The sequence below is a fragment of the Lathamus discolor genome, chromosome 6, assembly GCF_037157495.1.
Source record: "Lathamus discolor isolate bLatDis1 chromosome 6, bLatDis1.hap1, whole genome shotgun sequence".
NCBI lineage: Eukaryota > Metazoa > Chordata > Aves > Psittaciformes > Psittacidae > Lathamus > Lathamus discolor.
The window spans coordinates 950,040-967,751 of NC_088889.1; the positions used below are offsets into that span (position 1 = coordinate 950,040).

A 17,712-nucleotide genomic window follows, 5' to 3' on the forward strand; every position below is an offset into this window, starting at 1 on the left:
TCCAGGCTGAGAATGGGCTGTGACAGCAGCGGCCAGGTCCTGGCATCCTCCTGCCCTGTGCTGGGCTTTGCCGGGGTCACCTCTCCACAGCACTGAATGCAGTGTGGAGCCCGGGTGGAAGCAATGGCCCCCAAACTGGTTTGGCCCGTTCCAAACGCTCCCTCTCTGCTTATCTGGCTTCAAAGGGCTCCTGCTGCATCCCACGCACACAAACATCTCCCTGTGATCCCCCGGGGGTGCCCCCTGCATCCCAAAATCTGTACATATCCCCCCCCCCCATCCCGTTTTGCCTCCCCTCCACCTCCTTTGGGCAGCCCCCAAACCCTCCTGTTGTACCCATGGGTGCCCCATGGCTCAAGGGGATGCGGTGGGAAGGAAACGTCGTCCCACGGCCACGGCGGTGGGGACTAACGGTGGCTGTTTGGAACGTTACAAAGCAGGGTGCGATGTGGCTCCAGGGATGGGGCAGTGGGACCCCGGGGCACCCCGCAGCCCCCCCGGCCGTGCCAGTGGAGCCGTCAGCAGCCCCAGCAGCTCCCCCTTGGCTGCGAGGGGAGCGGGTTTGGAGGCTCATGCAAAACACCCGCATGTGTAGAGGAGACTGGTTGGGTAGGACCCGGGGCGGGCCCGCGCTCAGCCCCACGCCCGCTGCACCGGCCCCACTGCAGACGGCATCGCCCACCCTGCACCGGCACCCGCGGGAGCACCCAGGGGTGCCCCGGCCGCCCGGAACGATGCTGCAGGGCAACGGCGCCCCGGGGCCACCCAGCAAGGTACGTGCCGGCCGGTGCCCAGCGCGGCTCCCTCGGGACACCGGGGCCGCCGCTCCCGCTCCGCTCTGCCCGGAGGCTTTGTCCCTGCTCTCGCCGTGCCTCAGTTTCCCCCGCGCGGCTCTCGCACGCGTGCGGTGCCCGTTTGCGGCGGCCCCTCCCTTCCCCAAGCGGCACCGGCTTCCCCGGGGAGCCGGGTGCGGGACGGGTGACACCGGCGTCGGGGTGCCCGGGGATGAGGCGCCCCCGGGGGCTGGGGTGGCCTCTGTCACCTGCAAAGGGAGGGATAGGGGAGCCTCGAGGCTTGGGGAGCAGTGACAGCTCCAGGGATCCCCAGACTGAGTTAATTGAACCCCGAGTCACCCCCACTGTGGGTGGGTCCCCTCGGGAACCCTCTCTTTTTTCCTCCAAATGTGGGACTTTTTTGTGCCAACTTCCTACTTTCGAAGCATCCCAGCGCATTCCTGCTCCCACCCCATGCTTGCCCCTATTAACAAACCGCTTTACAAGGCGAGCGCTGCCCGTTTTGGCTTCAAACCTGCCTCAACCCCCTCATAACCCCCATTCCCAGCAGCAGCGGGGCAGTGTCGCACCGGTGCCATGGGGGCTCGGCAGGGAGGCGGATCCTGGGGGAATGGGGCTGCCAGCGGGGCCAGGGCCCTCCCGGACCCGCTTTGTCCGCAGGGCTGGAGGGGGCTCCGGGCCGCCCCCGAGCCCCCCGCTGCTGGCACGGGCTGGGCGGGCAGGCAGCGGCTTGCAGGGAGCGATCCGCCCTCCCCGCCTGCTCCCGGGGGGATCCCGTGATTCAGCCCCAGCGTTGGGAGCGTCCCGCTGAGCTCTGCCAAACGCGGGCACCCGCCGACGCTCCCGTGGGGAGGGAAAAGGGGGGGCCCTTGGGGGGACCCCTGTACCCACACCGGCTCCGGGGGCCCCCATCAGCTAAGGAGGCGGGTGTTGTGTTGTCACCCCCGTTGGCCCCTGGGCATGATGCGATGGGGTCTGCAGCCCCATGGGGGTTTGGGGAGGGAAGCAAAGCCGGGACCATCACCCCGAAACAAAGCCAGGTTGGGCACAGGGGCTCGGAGCAAGCTGCTCCAGTGAAGGTGCCCCTGCCCGTGCCGTTGGAACCGGAGGTGCTTTCAGGTCCCTCCAACCCAAACGTGACTCCGCGATTGCAAACCGCGCACCGCAGCTCCTGCCCCCCCACCCCGCCCCGGCAGCCGCCGCTGCTCCTGCTGACGGCGGCACATTCCTTAGGGACAGCCGCCCCTTCCACCCTCCCAGCGGAGCCCAGCACCGCCCCGGCGCTCTCGCTGCCGGCTGCCGCAAGCCGCAGCCGGCAAAGCTGGGGCCGTAACGCCGGGGCCGGGCGCGTTCGGGGCGCTGACGCCAGGAGCTGAGCCGCGGCCGCGGGGCCACGCTCGCCTTCAAAAGAGCCAGCGCCAGGTCCTGAGCCCGGGCGCTGCGCTGGAGCCACCAGCGCCGTGCCAGGAGCAGGGGCAGAGCCCCGGGGCCGCGCGTAGCAGAGAACGGACGCAGCTCGGTTCAGGAGTGAGCAGCTCCGCAGCGACTCAGGGGAGCGATGGGCGCTGATGCCGTGGGGGTCTCAGGAGCTGCTCAAGGCACTGGGGCCGGGGTTGGAGGGGGGAGTTCGAGGTGTCCCTGGAGGCCGAGGCGGGTGGGGTGAGGTTAATTAATACCTGTAGTGACAGCGGCTGAGTCACCGCGTTCGGTTCCGCCGGCGCTGAGCCGCCCCTTCTCGCTTCTTTACTCATTGCCAGTGTTGTGCTTTAATTCCCGGCTGATTTGAAAAGCAAAGCAGGGAGGGCCCGGCCGGTAATTACCGCCCAGGAGCCCCTGCTCGGCCCCATGGCGGGCCAGCCCCCCCCTCGCCAAAGGGGCTTGCTGGTGGGGGGCAGCCCCGGGGGCTAGGGTCAGTGGGGGGCTCCCTGGGGCTCAGGGGCTCTCTGCGGAGGCTGCCTGGGGCTCGCTGGTGGGGCCATGGGGGACCCAGGGCTCTTCTTGGAGGTTACCTGGAGTCCTGGGTTCATCGGAAGGGTATTGTGGGTCTCTAGGGGTTAGCAAGGAGATTACCTGGGGTCCGGGTGTAAGGGGGAGGCCATGTGGGGTCTGGGGATTGCCAGAGGGGCAATCTGGGGGTCTGGGGTTCTCTGTAGTGGCCCGGTGTAGCTCTGGGGCTCTCCTGTGAGCTTTCCTAGGGGTCCTGAGCTCACAGGAGGGACAATGTGGGTCTCTGAGGGCTCACTGCTGGGGCTCTTTGGGGTCCGTGGCTCCCCGGTGGGTCTGGCCCTCACCGCTGCAGCCACAGGTAGGGACCCCCTCCCCCCCAGCCCCCCCGAGGGCATCCTGCTCCTTCGTGCCCTCGTCCCCGCGAGGTCACCGCGGGTGCTGGCACCGGTGGCACCGGTGTCACCGGTGCTGGTGTCACCGGCGCTGATGTCACCGGTGTCACCGGTGCTGGCGGCGGTGGGGCCGGTGCGTTCCCTCCCTCCCGGGCGTGGCGGCGCGGGGCGGGCCGGGCTAAGGGAGCCGCTGCGCTCACCTGCACAGGGCGGCCGCTCGCCTCGGCCTCCGCACCGCCGCCGCCGCCATGCAGGAGACCAACGCGTTCCTGCTGTCGGCCCTGCAGCCCGAGGCCGGGGTGTGCTCGCTGGCGCTGCCGTCGGACCGGCAGCTGGACGGCAGGAGCCGGGAGACGGCCGAGGCCCAGCGGCTGCGCAGCGCCCGCGTGCAGGAGCAGGTCCGCATCCGCATGATGCTGAGGGGCCCCGCGCCCGACCACGGCGACGGCACCAGAGGTGGGAGAACCCCCCCGTGGCCCCCCGTTCCCCCCCCCCGCTCCGGGCACACGGGTCTGAACGCGCGTCGGGAGCCCATCGGCCAGCGCCGGCCTTGGGTTCACACCTCGGAGTGGGCTTTTGGAGCTGCCCCCACCCGGCTGAGCCCCCACCGCAGCCCCAGCACTGGGGAAGGGGCTGCACGGCCCCACTGCGGGCTCGTTCCGCCCCGCTCAGGGGTCGTGCCTCAGTTTCCCCCCTGCCCCCGGGAGGGTTTGCACTGGGGGGTCCCGCGCCCCGCTCGGGTCGGGGGGAGGCTCTGCTTGTCCCGGCAGCTCCCTGCCCGTCCCCGCCAGCCTTTGAGCTGCGCCTCTGGCCGGGCTCCAAGCTCCTCCATTAACGTCTGCTCCCGGCCTCCGCCCTGCGCTGCGCCCCGCACCGGCGCCGGCCTTCACCGGGCCCCGATCCGCGGTGCTGGGGGCCTCGGCGGTGGGGGGAGACGTGAGACCCCCCCCTCGGCACCCCCAGGGCTGCCCCGTGGCGGCTGTGAGTCACGGTCCCGTCCCTGCCGGCGCTGGCCGTGGCCCCGTGCCCGCCAGCGGCCCTGGGGCGGTGGGGCTGGTCCCAGCTGCGATCCCGTCCCCGTGGTGGGATCCCATCCCGCAGTGGGATCCCGTCCTCAGGGTGGCGGAGCCGCCAGCGGCTTTGGGGGTGCCTGGGTTGTTGATCCGGCTGCGGCTGAGCCGCCATGTCCCCGCCAAGGTGGCAATTACTCCCCTTGCCGTCGGGGCAGGATGAAAGGCAGGAGGCTGGCACTGCCCCTGGTCAGCAAGCAGGCGAAGGCAGTGTCCTCCTGCTCCATTGCCCCCTGTGACTGCTGACGTAGGTCCCTGTGGGATGCGTTGTGGGATCTCTGGTCCCCACGACCACCCCTTTGGCTGATCCCCCCCATCTCCATCCCACAGGCAGTCAGTATGGCACAGCCCTGCGCTCCTCCTTCAGCTCCCGCTCCCAGAGCAACGGTGTGGACCCCAAAGCCTCGGTATGTACTGGGGGGGGGGAGGGTTCATCCTCTCACCCTGCCCATCACTGCAGCGGGTGGAGGTGCCAGAGAGACCCAGCCTGGCTGTAGCTTCGGCTGTGCCGAGGGAGGCTCTGGGCTCCACGCTCCCCTCTCCCGGTGGTGGGGACGGAGGGGCAGGCTCGGCGCACCCCTAAGCCCCCGCTCCCCCCCCACCCCGCAGCTCTATCAGCCGCTGACCAAGAAGGACTTCGGCACGCTGAAGGGCAGCGGCTGGTCCTCGCGCTCCGCCGTCGACCTCACCCCGCACAAGCGGATGGCGACCATCAGCAACGGGGGCCTGGCCAAGGGCCGGGGCTACGGCTACGCCGCGTCCCAGGCGGCCAACAGCTCCCCTCGGCCCAGCTCCTTCCACGAGCGCAGCTACCGCGCACGGCAGAACCTGGACACGCTGTCGCTGCGCTCGCTGCGCCTGGCCGAGGGGCCGCTGCCGCCCCACGCCGTGGCTGACGACCGCTACAGCGTCCTCTCGGAGCAGCTGGACTCCATGGGCCACCGCCCGCTCTACCGGAGCCAGGGCAGCGGCGGCTTCACCCGCTCCTACACCTTCGAGCGGCAGCTGAGCGGCGGCTCCGGCGTCAAAGCGGGCTCCGAGTGGCTGGAGGGCAGCGAGGTCCCGCAGAGCCGCACCATCCGTGCGCCCGCCATGCGCACGCTGCAGCGCTTCCAGAGCAACAACCGCTCCCGGCTCAGCGCCGGCTCCTTCGGCAGCGGCCCCGCGGGCCCGCAGGCCGGAGGCAGCTCCTACCTGGGCATGGTGGAGCACAGCTCCCGGGCGCCCTCCGTGCGCAGCCTGGCCGAGTCCAGCCACCACCTGCAGGAGCAGCGCGGGATGGAGATGTACAACGGGCACGGCACCCTGCTCAGCCACCACTCCGGGGGGTGAGTGACAGCGGGGACGGCCGGCACCGGCGTGGGCCTTGTCCCCACCTCAGCTGGTGGGGGGCAAACCCTTCCGTCTGTTGCCTGGTGCTGCTTTGCTGCGAGGGATGCGGGAGAAGGGGTGAGATGGAGGTGGCTGCCCCATCCCTGGCAGTGCTCAAGGCCAGGTTGGACACAGGGGCTTGGAGCAAGCTGCTCCAGTGGAAGGGGTCCCTGCCCGGGGCAGGGGTTGGAGCTGGAGGAGCTTTAAGATCCCTTCAACCCAAACCAGTCTGTGATTCTATGGTGGGAACAAGCTGGCTCCATAGTGATGGAGCATGGCATGGGTTGGCTCCAAGCATGTCCCGTGTGTGGCTTTAACTTCTCTCATGGACACATGCTGAGACACCAGGGTAGGAAGATGCTCCTTAAGCTGGGTCTGGAATCTCATGCCCAAGAGCGTGGTGGGTTGATGGGTCTCCCCCGAGGGGCAGGTGTGGAGGGCCCTTGTGGTTTGCTCTGCTTGGGCTCTCCTCACCTGCCCATGGTTTCAGGTTTGATGACATCGACCTGCCTTCAGCGGTGAAGTACCTGATAGCCACGGACCCCAACCTGCAGGTGCTGGGCGCTGCCTACCTCCAGCACAAGTGCTACAGCGACAGCAACGCCAAGAAGCAGGTGAGCACCCGCGGGCAGGACAAGGGGGAGCCCCGGCCCCTTTGCATGGTGGAGGAGCCAAAGGAGCCCCATCCGCTGCTGTCCCCTCCAGGCCCGCAGCCTCCAGGCCATGCCCAAGCTGGTGAAGCTCTTCAACAGCCCCAACCAGGAGGTGCAGCGCCACGCCACTGGCGCCATGCGCAACCTCATCTACGACAACGCCGAGAACAAGCTGGCGCTGGTGGAGGAGAACGGCATCTACGAGCTGATGCGGACGCTGCGGGAGCCCGACGACGAGCTGCGCAAGAACGTCACAGGTTGGGGACCACGGCAGGGGCTCCTCCGGGGGGGTGGCACCTGGTGACCCATCCCATAGGGATGCTGGGGGTGACAGCTTCGCGTCATCGTTACCCACCCCGTCCCATGGTCGCTCCTGGCTGTGGGTGTTGATGCGAGCCCCCCCGGAGTGGATGCGCTCCTGTCAATCCTGGCACTGAGCATCCCTCTCTGCACAGGGATCCTGTGGAACCTCTCCTCCAGTGACAACCTGAAGGACCGCCTGGCCCGGGACACACTGGACCAGCTCACGGACCTGGTGCTGGTCCCGCTCTCAGGGCTGGGGGGCTCGGGTGTCATCCAGCAGAACCCCTCGGAGGCCGAGATCTTCTACAACTCCACCGGCTTCCTCAGGTACCTGCTGGGGCGGCTCCGGTCCTCGCACCGTGGGTACAGGTTTGGGTGGAGCAGGAGGCACCACGTGTGCTGTGCACGTAGGGAGCAGGGCCTCCAGGGTCCCCATCCCTCGCAGCCTTGTGCATCAAGGCAAAGCCTGGTCAGCCCCATGGCACAGGTATCAGCTGCCCTCCCCACAGAGGTCCTAGGGGCACGAAGGGGTGGCCATGGGGGAGCCCCTTCTTGCTGGGATGAACCCATGTTCCCGGTGCAGGAACCTCAGCTCTGCCAGCCAGCAGACCCGGCAGAAGATGCGTGAGTGCCATGGGCTGGTGGATTCCATGATCCATTATGTGAACAGCTCCCTGGAAGTGGGCAAGTCAGAGGACAAGGTGAGCCCCAGGAGCCGGGTGCTGGGAGGCTTTGGGTGCCCTCGGATGTGGTGCTGCTCCCTGTCTCCTGGTGGCAGCCTGGCCATCATGGTGCTAAGGCCCATCTTGATGGGATGGTGGGGAAACCAGCCCGGCTCCTTCTGGGCTTACTGGGCACCGCTGGTGTCATTGGGGTGACTCTGATGGAGCCCCACGGGGATGTGCCGTTAGAGATGCCTGTCAGGCGGCACAAGGACTGACACCCCCATGTCCCATCTCCCCCACACAGAGCGTGGAGAACGCGGTCTGCGTCCTGCGCAACCTCTCCTACCGCCTGTACGACGAGATGCCCCCGTCCTCGCTGCAGCGCCTGGAGGGCCACCGGCGGAACAACAGCAGCACGGTGACGGGGGAGCTGGTGGGCTGCTTCAGCCCCCAGAGCAAGAAGGCGAGAGAGGTCAGCGGCGGGGGGACCGTGTCCCGGGGCTGGGGTGGCGACAGGATGCGGCCGGCAGCGAGGTGATGCTGGGCGGAGGTGGACGCGGGGCGGAGGTGGACGCGGGCCTCGGCTCAGGGCTGGGACACGCGGCTGAGCTCAGCGCGGGTGATTCAGGAGCGTGGTGTGAATCAGGGCGCCGAACCCCTGCTCTGCCGGGCTTGGGTGCGACAGAGCCAGCACGAGCTGCCCAATGCTTGAGGCCGGGCGTGGGGGAAGAGGGGAGAGCAGCAGCAGCGAGGGGTGCTGCAGGGGGACGTCCCGGCGGGGTCCAACGGCACCCTCCCCACAGCACTACCTGAACGCGGACATCGTCACCTTCACGGAGGTCTCCAAGGACCCCAAGGGCATGGAGTGGCTCTGGAACCCGCAGATCGTGGGCATCTACAACCGGCTGCTGCAGCGCTGCGAGCTCAACAAGCACACCACGGAGGCGGCCTCGGGCGCGCTGCAGAACATCACCGCTGGGGACCGCAGGGTGAGGGCGCGGGGGGAGCGTCCCGGGGGGGATGCCACGTCTGGCCTGGCTGTCCCCATCACCCCAGTCACAGGGCTGGGATGCACCTTCCTGTGGGCTGGTACCGGTCTTTCCTGGGTGGGGAACGTGTCCGTCGCATCACTCACCACCCAGGCATGGGTAACCGGACCCGGCCCTCTTGAGCAAGAGGAGGAAGAGGAGGAGGAGGAGGAGGAGGGGGCAATGGGTGTCCCGTTGGGTCCCATTGGCGTCTCTGAGCAGTGTGTGCCCCGCAGTGGGCGGGCGTGCTGAGCCGCCTGGCCCTGGAGCAGGAGCGCATCCTGAACCCGGTCCTGGACCGCGTCCGCACCGCCGACCACCACCAGCTGCGCTCCCTGACCGGGCTCATCCGCAACCTCTCCCGGCACGCCCGCAACAAGGACGAGATGTGTGAGTGTGGGGAGGAGCCCGGCGCCCGCCCTTCGCCCTCTTCCTCCTCGCTCCGGCCTCCAGTTACCTCCAGCCCCGTCCCAGTCCCCTCCTGCCCACTGCATCCCTGCTCTCATGCCTGTGGAGGCCGCTCCATCCCCAGGACCAAACACCCTCCACACCCTGTGCTCTGCCTCCAACCCCACCGTCCCATTGGCTTTGTCCTTGTCCCCCATCTCCAATCCTGGGTGCCCAGGGAGAGGCTTGAAGCATCCCTGGTGCTGGTCCCTCCCTGCCCTCACTGCACCCCGAGGCTGCTGCGTGTCCCCGGTCCAGCCGCCGGCCCTGACGCGCTGCCCTTGCCCGCAGCCACCAAGGTGGTCAGCCACTTGATCGAGAAGCTGCCGGGCAGCGTCGGGGACAAGGCTCCGCCGGCCGATGTCATCGTGAACATCATCGCGGTGCTCAACAACCTGGTGGTGGAGAGCCCCATGGCCGCCCGCGACATCGTCTACTTCGATGGCCTCAGGAAGCTCTTCTACATCAAGAAGAGGAGGGACAGGTGGGGGCTCCTCTCTGCTCTGCTCAGACCCAGGCTCTGGTCCTGCTCTCCCCCTGGCCCCTTCCAAAGGCTTGGTGTTGGGAGGCCCCAGAGCAGCTCAGAGTGGCCTCATGGCCACCTTCAACCCCTTGTTCACATCCTCTGGACTCCCCCCAATGGGCTGGGATGCAGTCACCTTTTCCCATTGAGTGCTCCTCACCACTCTTGCTGCCTGCCACCCTGTGCTCTGTGCCGGGCTCCAGCCTTTGCTCTTCTGCCTCTTCCCACCAGTGTTGAGTCTTCAGCCCCTAGGGCCCTTCTGGGGTGGGATCCTTGGGTTGACGGGCACTACCCTGTGTGCACCGGTACCCAAAGCTCATTGCACCCTGTCCCCGGCCAGCTCGGACAACGAGAAGTCCTCCCGAGCGGCAGCCAGCCTCCTGGGCAACATGTGGCAATACAACAAGCTCCACCGGGACTTCAAGATGGTGCGTACCAGCCTCGGGGTCCCAACCCACCGCTGGGATCTGGGGTGGATCCTCAGGGAGTCAAGGCCAAGGGCTTCACCCTGAAAAGCCACAACCCAAAGACTTGGAACAGTCTCACAGTGCCTAAAGGGGCTGCAGGGAACCTGGAGAGGGGCTTTGGGCAAGGGCCTGTAGGGACAGGCCAAGGGGAATGACTTGAACCTGCCCGAGGGGAGACTGAGCTGAGCTCTTAGGCAGAAGCTCTTCCCTGGGAGGGTGCTGAGGCGCTGGCACAGGGTGCCCAGAGAAGCTGTGGCTGCCCCATCCCTGGCAGTGCTCAAGGCCAGGTTGGACACAGGGGCTTGGAGCAAGCTGCTCCAGTGGAAGGGGTCCCTGCCCAGGGCAGGGGTTGGAGCTGGAGGAGCTTTAAGCTCCCTTCAACCCAAACCAGGCTGGGGCTCCGTGACCGCATGAAATGCTTCCAGGCGCACTACGGGCCCCAGCTCCCTCTTTCCCCCTCCCGCAGGGTTGGGATGTCCCCGAGCATCATCCCCGTGGTGGTACCTGCCCTGGAGGGGTTGATGCCGGGGCACAGCGGGTCCGTGCGCACACTCCCGGCCCCCGGCGAGGCACGGGCAGGGTGCCCTGGGCAGGGGGGTGACCGTGTCCGTGTGTCCTTGCAGAAGGGGTACCGGAAGGAGGACTTCCTCGGCCTGTGAGGACACCGGGACCACGCTGCCCTGTGCTGGCTCCTCGGCTGCTCACCACCGGACCCCGCTCCGTAGCGTAGACCCCGCCGCGTCCCCCGCGCCCCCACCGGGTCCCTTCCCCGCATGGGGACGTTTGTCCTCGCTCCTGCCCAGCCCTAACCCCAGCCCCTGCTTTTGGCTCTGCTGCAGGGCCCCACTGGGACCACAGTTAGTGAGGGGCTGCCCCATGGCACCCAGGGGTGCTCAGACCTGGGGACCCTGCGGGCTCCTGGGGGGGCCTGGCTGCACAGCAAAGCTTGGCTCGTGGCTCAGCGCAGCTGCAGGCTTCGGGGAGCTCCTGCAGTGAGGTGGGGAGGGGGCATTCGGGACCCTCCATTCCCAAATCCCCGTGCTCCAGGGGCTGGTGTGGGGCGCGCCATGGGGTGCACAGGCTCTGCCCTGGCTGGGGGGGGGACGGGGATTTGCGTGGCTCAAGGGGTGCTCAGGGAGGTCTGAGGTGGCTTCCTTGGTGTTAGGGGGTGCACGGTGGCTGTAAGGAGCTGGGAAGCTCTGTTGGTGTGACACGGTGCCAAGTCCCCCCTTTGCAGGGAGGGGCTGGGGGGGACTGAGGCTGCCCATGCCCTCTGCAAGGAGCCCCATAGGGACTGTCCCCTCCTCGGTGGCTGTTCTGCTCCGGGCTGGGCCTGGCCCCTGCTGCATGAGCAGGATTTGGGTAGGGCCACGTTGTGTTTGCTGGGCGGCGTCTCCCCGCGGGGTGGGGAGATGCTCTGGGTGTGCTGGGTGCTCTCTGGGTGCCCTGGGTGCCCTGTGGGTGCTGTGGGTGCCTGGCACGGGGGGGTGCCAGGTCAAAGCTCTCCCTGTCGGGGGTGCGGGTGCCTGTGGGGTCGCTTTGCTCTGCTGGTGGGTGTGGGGCTGGGGGGGACCCTGCTGCGCTTGGGGTGCTGTGAACCCCCTTTGGGACACCAGGTAGAGAGGGGAGGCTGGGGGGAGCGGGTGGCACAGCCGGTGTTGGTGTCACCCACCAGTGCGCGGCACCCGCATGGCCCAGGCCCGGTGTCTCGGTGCCGTTGTCCTCCCCATTCTCATGTACAAGCACCCGGAGCCCTGTGTGTCCCCAAATAAAGCCTGGAACGCTGCCCGCTGCTGTGCCCCCCCCCCCCCACGACGTGAGCCCCACTGCCCACCGGGTGCTGCTGTGGGTTGGTGCGATGGGGACAGGATGTGGCACAGGATGGGACCAGCACCACTGGCCATGGTGGGGACAGACTCGCTGGTGGCACCCGCGTCCCTGCCGACAGATGGGACACATTCTGTGCAGCAGCGTTTTATTGCCATGGGGGTTTCCGTGGCAGAGGGGGTGCCATGGCCACCCCCGTCAGGCCATTCCCTTGGGACTGGGGCATGTTTCTTCTCAGAGCATCCCCCATCCCAGTGCTGGTCCATCAGGCAGAAAAACATCCCTGCTGCACAGGGTGAAGGGGGGGGGGGGCCCAGCACCCAAAGGTGCCCGGGCACCGTGGGCTGTGGGGTCCCTTGGTGGTGGTTTTCCACCATGGAGCGTGCTGCCAGAAGGATCCTTTTCCTACTGCGACCTTGGCTGCGGTGCCGGCGCAGAGCCCGGGCTCCCCCAGCCGCGCTGTGTCCATGCAGCCCGTGCGGAGGGCGCTGCTCAGATGTCGTCCTCTGTCACCAGGCAGTAGAAATCCGTGCGGGCGCCGTAGTTGCGGGACCCCAGGTCCGAGACGTCGATCTCTGGTCTCTGACCGTCCCTGAGCTGCGCCTCCCCCGTCCCGGCGGCAGGCACCGGAGCGGCGAGGCGGGGAGGAGGGAGGCTCCTGAACACGCACTCCCGGAGGCCTGGAGATGGGGGGAGAGGGGTTAGGATGGGCTGGGGGGCGGTGGGGAAGGGGCTGAGCCCCTTGGGAGGGTGAAGCAAAGCCCAAAGGGGACGTGAAGCGCACATCTGCCCCCCCCCCAGGTGAACAAGGACTGTACCCAGGTCCCCATCCGGGTGCAGGTCTCTGCCGCTCTCCAGGTAGCTGCTGTGCAGGATCAGCATGGGGTCCTTGTCCTCCTGCAGCTGGGTCTGCGGGTCCCCCACGGGCCCCTGGAAGGACACCTTGCGGGGCAGGGCCAGGCACAGCTCCTTCCAGAAGTCGGACGAGGGGGTCTGTGTGTGGGGCAGGGGGAGATGAGCAGCGCTGGGAGCACCACGAGCCCAGCCCAGCCCCATGCAGGGCTCTGTGGGGCTCAGCTCGCTCTGCCCAGCACCGGGAGCTGAGCCAAGGCCAGGGCTGTGCTGGTGGAGAAACCGGCCCGACCGGCTGGAACGCTCCGCGGCTCCGCTCCCAGCCTGGCCCCGGAACGGCCGGGGCAGCCACGGGGCTGCCCGAGAGCTGAGGCTTCACGCTGGTGCCTTGGCTGGGGCAGACCCCGGGGGGCTCCTGACCTGGGCGTGGGGACCCAGCAGCAGCTCGGGGCTGGTTTGGTTGGGTTTGTACTCTCTAATAGCGAGTGCCCCCACCTGCCCTTTAGGAGCTGAAGGAGCAGCCCCGCAGCGCTGCGGGGAGGCTGCCACAACCCGGGCTGCTGGGCTGGCAGTGGGGTGCTGCTGGCACGGGTCCTGCTCGGCTCTCACCATGGAGCCTGCTCGCCACAGCAGCAGGGTCACGGCGGCGCGGTGCTGCTTCAGCAGGGTGATGGCGGGGTGGTGGATCTCCCGGTACTGGCTCTCGAAGACGATGAAGATGGGTTTCTTGGAAAGCTCCAGCAGCCTCCAGAGCCCTTCCCTGTGAGACAGTGCTGTGCCAGAGCCGAGCACCCGCCGGCTCCCCTGCCCCGGGCGCAGGCAGGACCCGCTCCTACCTGAAGCTGCTGTTGCACCAGTCCTGCTCCAGGTACGCGACGGAGAGCACCACGATGAGGCGCCGGCACCGGCTCACGTTCATGATCAGGTCGGCTGATGGCTCTGCAGGGAAAGGGGTGTCAGGCCCCGGGGTGCTGCTGTGGGCCTGGCCCGGCCCCGCATGGGGCTGCTCGCACCTGCATTGGGCAGGATGGTTTGCTCGTCCAGGAAGAGCTTGTATCCGTAGCGGTTCTCCAGCTGCGGCTTCACGATGAAGTGGACGAACTTGCGGTCATCCGGGGCGGTGGCGTGGGACACGTAGGCATCGTAGAGCTTCCCGTCTGCGGGTGGCACGGGAGATGGGATGATGCTGGGGGGGGGGGGGTCCCAAGGGGACACCACCCCGGTGCCCTGCCCGGGGTCTCACCGTTGATCTCCAGCTCTCCATAGCGGTTCCGGTACCAGAGGAGCACGTTCAGGCGGCAGCGCACGTAGAGCCCGGCCGCCAGCATGAGGAGCACCAGGACCAGGAGGGCTGCCAGCACCGCGGGCATGTGCCCTGCCACCTCTGCGAGCACAGGGAGGGCACGGTGAGCTGAAGGTCTGGGGCCGGATTTAAGGGTTTGGTGTAGGGCACCCCGATGTGCTGCCCCGCAGAGGCAGCAATGCCCCACCAATCCCCTCGGTGGTCCCCATGGGGCTGCTGCTCCTGCCCGTGGCAAGTGGGACCTCATTGGAGGCGTCCTTTTGTCCCGCTGTGTCCCTACCTGCTCTCCGCAGGGTGAAGGTGGCCGTGGCATTGCTGACCCAGCAGGCGAACACCCCGAAGTCGCTCTCATGTGTGAGGTTGAGCTGCAGGACGCTGCTGAGGAGCTGCTCCGAGGCATTCGGCGCAAACCTGTGGGGAGACGGGGCCGTCGTGGGTCGGGCTGTGCAGTGACCACCCCGACAGCCACAGCCGCTGTGTGCCGCTTACCAGGCGCTGTCCTGGCTGCTGCCGCTGCCCAGCCACTGCCCGTCCTTGCTCCACTCGGGGCTGTGCTGGCAGCGCCCGGCGCCCGCCCAGCGCACGGTGCAGTTCAGCGCCACTTGGGTGCCCAGCGCCAGCTCCAGCGTCCGGTTGGTGGCAGGGACCAGGACCTCGGGGGGGACGCTGCAGGGGTCTGGGGACACACGGGAGGAGCGGTGAAGCCCGGGCAGGGAGCGGGACCCCACGGGGGCTCCTTCGCTGCCGGGAGCTCCCGTCCCGCACCCACCTGCCATGGTGCGCTGGGCGCCGCGCCGGGACCTGCCGCATCACCGGCACCAGGAGGGCCCCGCGCCGCCGGCTCTTCCGGGGTCAGAGTCCATCCGGCACCGGTGCGGGGCGGCCGGGCCTGGAGCGGGACAGACACGGCCCCGTGAGCGCGGGTGGCTGCGGCCGGGCAGCACAGGGAGCGCCCGCGGGGGTCCCATGGGTCCGCAGCGGTGCGGGTCGGGGGCGGCGGGTGCTGCTCTGGGGCTGAGCCGGAGCCGTGTCCCGGCCGTGGCTGCTCGGTCGCGGTGACAGCTCCCTGCAGCCCCGCAGCCGGGCAGGGGGTGGTTAATGACCAACCAGGGGCTGCAGGACGTTAAAGCGTGGCTTTGGCTCAAGCCAGAGGCCAGGGAGGAGAAACGAGCCACAGTTACGGTTCAACCATGGGGTGAGATGTCCCCACGGGTGTGTTTGGGGGCTCAGTGGGACCCTGTTCATGCCACCAACACCCTGTCTTGGCTGCAGTGCTGCTTCAGCCTGTGCGCCCATTGAAACTGCTAAGCGAGCAGTGGGGTGGTTTAATTTAATTAAGGCTTATGGGAGACCTGAGAGCAGCTCCAGTGCCTAAAGGCAAGGAAAGAAACTGGAGAGGGGCTTGGGACAAGGGCCTGTAGGGACAGGCCGAGGGGAATGGCTTGAACCTGCCCGAGGGGAGACTGAGCTGAGCTCTTAGGCAGAAGCTCTTCCCTGGGAGGGTGCTGAGGCGCTGGCACAGGGTGCCCAGAGAAGCTGTGGCTGCCCCATCCCTGGCAGTGCTCAAGGCCAGGTTGGACACAGGGGCTTGGAGCAAGCTGCTCCAGTGGAAGGGGTCCCTGCCCGGGGCAGGGGTTGGAGCTGGAGGAGCTTTAAGGGCCCTTCCAGCCCAAACCAGGCTGGGATCCTGGGATTTACAGAAGCAGGCTTCCCACCCTGTGGGCTCCTGGTGTTGAGCTCAGCGGGTGCAGCTCCCTCCCCACATTAGGAGGCTCAGGGCGCTGCTGCCCTGCGGCCATGCCCGGGGCCAGGCACAGCAACACAAGGTGCAGGCGGGAGCCCGGGGACGGTGCGCAGGGACCGGGGGAACCGGGCCCCGGCTGCTGCCATCAGTCAGCAGCAGCGGCGCTGCAAGGGCCCGCGGGAGGGGGACCCAGGGAGGACACGGGGAAATCACAGCAGCGGGATGGGGCAGTGCAGCAGCGGGGGAAGCAGGGCCCGGCAGTGGGGCCGGGCTCCTCCATCCCTGGACACCCGCAGGAGCACCGGGAGCAGGCACTGGGTGCGCGCTGGGAACAGGGACGTGAAGGTGCCGGTGGCTCTGCAGGACTGTGAACGCGTCCCACGGAACAGGAGCAGCGGGGACCGACACCTCCCCGGCTTCCCTGCCCCACAGCTCCCTCGCGCCCTGTTCCAAACTGGTTTGGGCAACAGTGGGGCTGGGGAGGCCCTGGCTCTGCTGCTGGTGTGTCAGGGGAAGGGGGTCTGCAGCAGCGCTGCGAACCGTGGCTCATGGCTTCCCTTTGGCACAGCAGCGCTGGTGCCAGGAGTGGGGTGAAGCTAGGTCAAGGTCCAAGAGGGACGGTTATAACGTGTTCAGCTTGAGCTGAAGTGGTTCATTCCTGAAGTTTAGCTGGGTTTCACCAGGGATGGAAGAACAAGGGACAGAGAGGAGCTGGCCCTCCCGCTTTTCGCATGGGGAAGGGAATGGGAGATGCTACACCAGGGAGCCCAGGGCCTTTCCCTGCCTGGTGGGCATCCAGCTCTGCTCGGTGCTGCCTGGCTGGGTCACTTGTAAATCGTTCCATACAGTCCCAGACTGGTTTGTGTTGGAAGGGACCTTAAAGCTCACCCAGTTCCTTTAGGCACTGGAACACATGGTCAGAAGTAAGGAAGCCCCAATAAGATGAAGCCTGGCCAGAGAGCTCAAGGATGCCCTAAACACCCATCTGGGGCCCCTTTGCTCTGGGGCAAGAAATGTCAGTGGGAGCCCCAATGGTGGCCGGTGTCAGGGCTGGGACTGGAGGGAGGAGCACAGGTTAACGGGCAGCAGCACGCTCCCATTCCCCAGCTCTTGGGCTTGGGGACACCCGGATCTGCTCCAAGCACAGCAGAGGACTCCATGGGTGCTGTGTGGTGGTCGGCGATGGTTGGGCTGCAGCGTGGCCCCAAAGCACGTACAAGGGAACACGAGGCAGGGAGCAAGCGGGAGAGCCAAGGAGCAGCAGGGCTGGTGGGGAGAGGGCGAAGCCCCGCTGACCCCATCCAGGACATGGACACGGGAGGGGAAGCAGAGGAGAAGCTGCGTTTACCTTCAGTGCTTCCCGTGCCCGGCCGCAGCTCCTGCCCTCTCGCCGGCTCTCTGCTGGTTCCTTCCTCTTTCCTTTCCTTTGGAATCGCTTTATGTGCTCCCCGTGCCAGCCCCTGCCCTGTGCCCCGCTCTGGCCCCAATGGCAGGGCTGCAGCAGGGCTCGGTCCCTCCTCCCCTGCTCCACCTCCGGCTCACCTGAACCTGCGGTGAAGGCGGCTCGGCTGTAGGGGAGGGGAAAAGAGGGAACAGGGAGGGAGAAGCAGCGCACCCGGGGATCCCGCAGTGCTCACAGGGAGCTCACGGCGGTGCTGGGGCACGATGGAGCCCGCAGCCGGTACCACCACCACCGGTAATACCGGATCTGCAGCCGGGGGCTTGTACCGGAGTGTGCCGGGGGTGAAGGTGTCTGACATGGGGAGAGCCTGGGGCAGAGCCGGTGTCTGGGGTTTGCTGAGCACTGGCAAACTCGGTGCTCTCTGGCTTCATGAAGATGAGTTACTGATGGAGGGAGGTGGGAAAGGCTGGGCCCATGGGAGTACTGAGGGCTCCTGTTTCCTTCTCCTTGGTGATGTTACAAGCCTCTTGGACAGGTGAAAGCAGGTCTGTGGCTGCTCTGGATGGTGCTGGTCATAGGGAACTGGACCCAGCCAAAGGGCTGTGGTCACTGGTAATGATAACCGAGATGACAGCAGCCCTGAGGAGAAGGACTTGGGCTGTTGGGTGAGGAGCAGCTCCCCGTGACCCAGCTTCAGTGAGCGCTTGAGCCCAGAACCCCTCCGTGTGCTGGGCTGCACCCCCAGAGCGTGAGCAGCAGCTCAGGGAGGGGATCCTGCCCCTCTGCTGCGTGAAGGGGAGACCTGAGAGCAGCTCCAGTGCCTGAAGGGGCTGCAGGGAACCTGGAGAGGGGCTTTGGGCACGGGCCTGTAGGAACAGGCCAAGGGGAATGGCTTGAACCTGCCCGAGGGGAGACTGAGCTGAG

The 17,712-nt window shown here is 67.5% G+C and overlaps 2 protein-coding genes across 2 annotated transcripts; one reads left to right on the plus strand and one right to left on the minus strand.

Moving 5' to 3' along the window:
- Positions 1-694: 694 nt before the first annotated feature.
- PKP3 (plakophilin 3) lies at positions 695-10,765 on the plus strand. The gene is made up of 14 exons (XM_065684145.1): positions 695-773; positions 3,421-3,589; positions 4,534-4,610; positions 4,813-5,531; positions 6,065-6,188; positions 6,280-6,484; positions 6,683-6,857; positions 7,114-7,231; positions 7,500-7,667; positions 7,999-8,184; positions 8,460-8,613; positions 8,962-9,154; positions 9,534-9,621; positions 10,284-10,765. The coding sequence occupies exons 1-14, from the start codon at positions 735-737 to the stop codon at positions 10,317-10,319; spliced, it is 2,451 nt and encodes an 816-aa protein (XP_065540217.1). The 5' UTR covers positions 695-734; the 3' UTR covers positions 10,320-10,765.
- Positions 10,766-11,618: 853 nt separating this feature from the next.
- On the minus strand, positions 11,619-16,842 carry SIGIRR (single Ig and TIR domain containing). Its single transcript, XM_065684445.1, has 10 exons — positions 16,735-16,842; positions 14,412-14,531; positions 14,132-14,318; positions 13,923-14,053; positions 13,583-13,723; positions 13,353-13,496; positions 13,176-13,278; positions 12,949-13,099; positions 12,306-12,480; positions 11,619-12,167 (listed from the first exon to the last, which is right to left on the minus strand). The coding sequence occupies exons 2-10, from the start codon at positions 14,416-14,418 to the stop codon at positions 11,980-11,982; spliced, it is 1,227 nt and encodes a 408-aa protein (XP_065540517.1). The 5' UTR covers positions 14,419-14,531; positions 16,735-16,842; the 3' UTR covers positions 11,619-11,979.
- Positions 16,843-17,712: the final 870 nt, after the last annotated feature.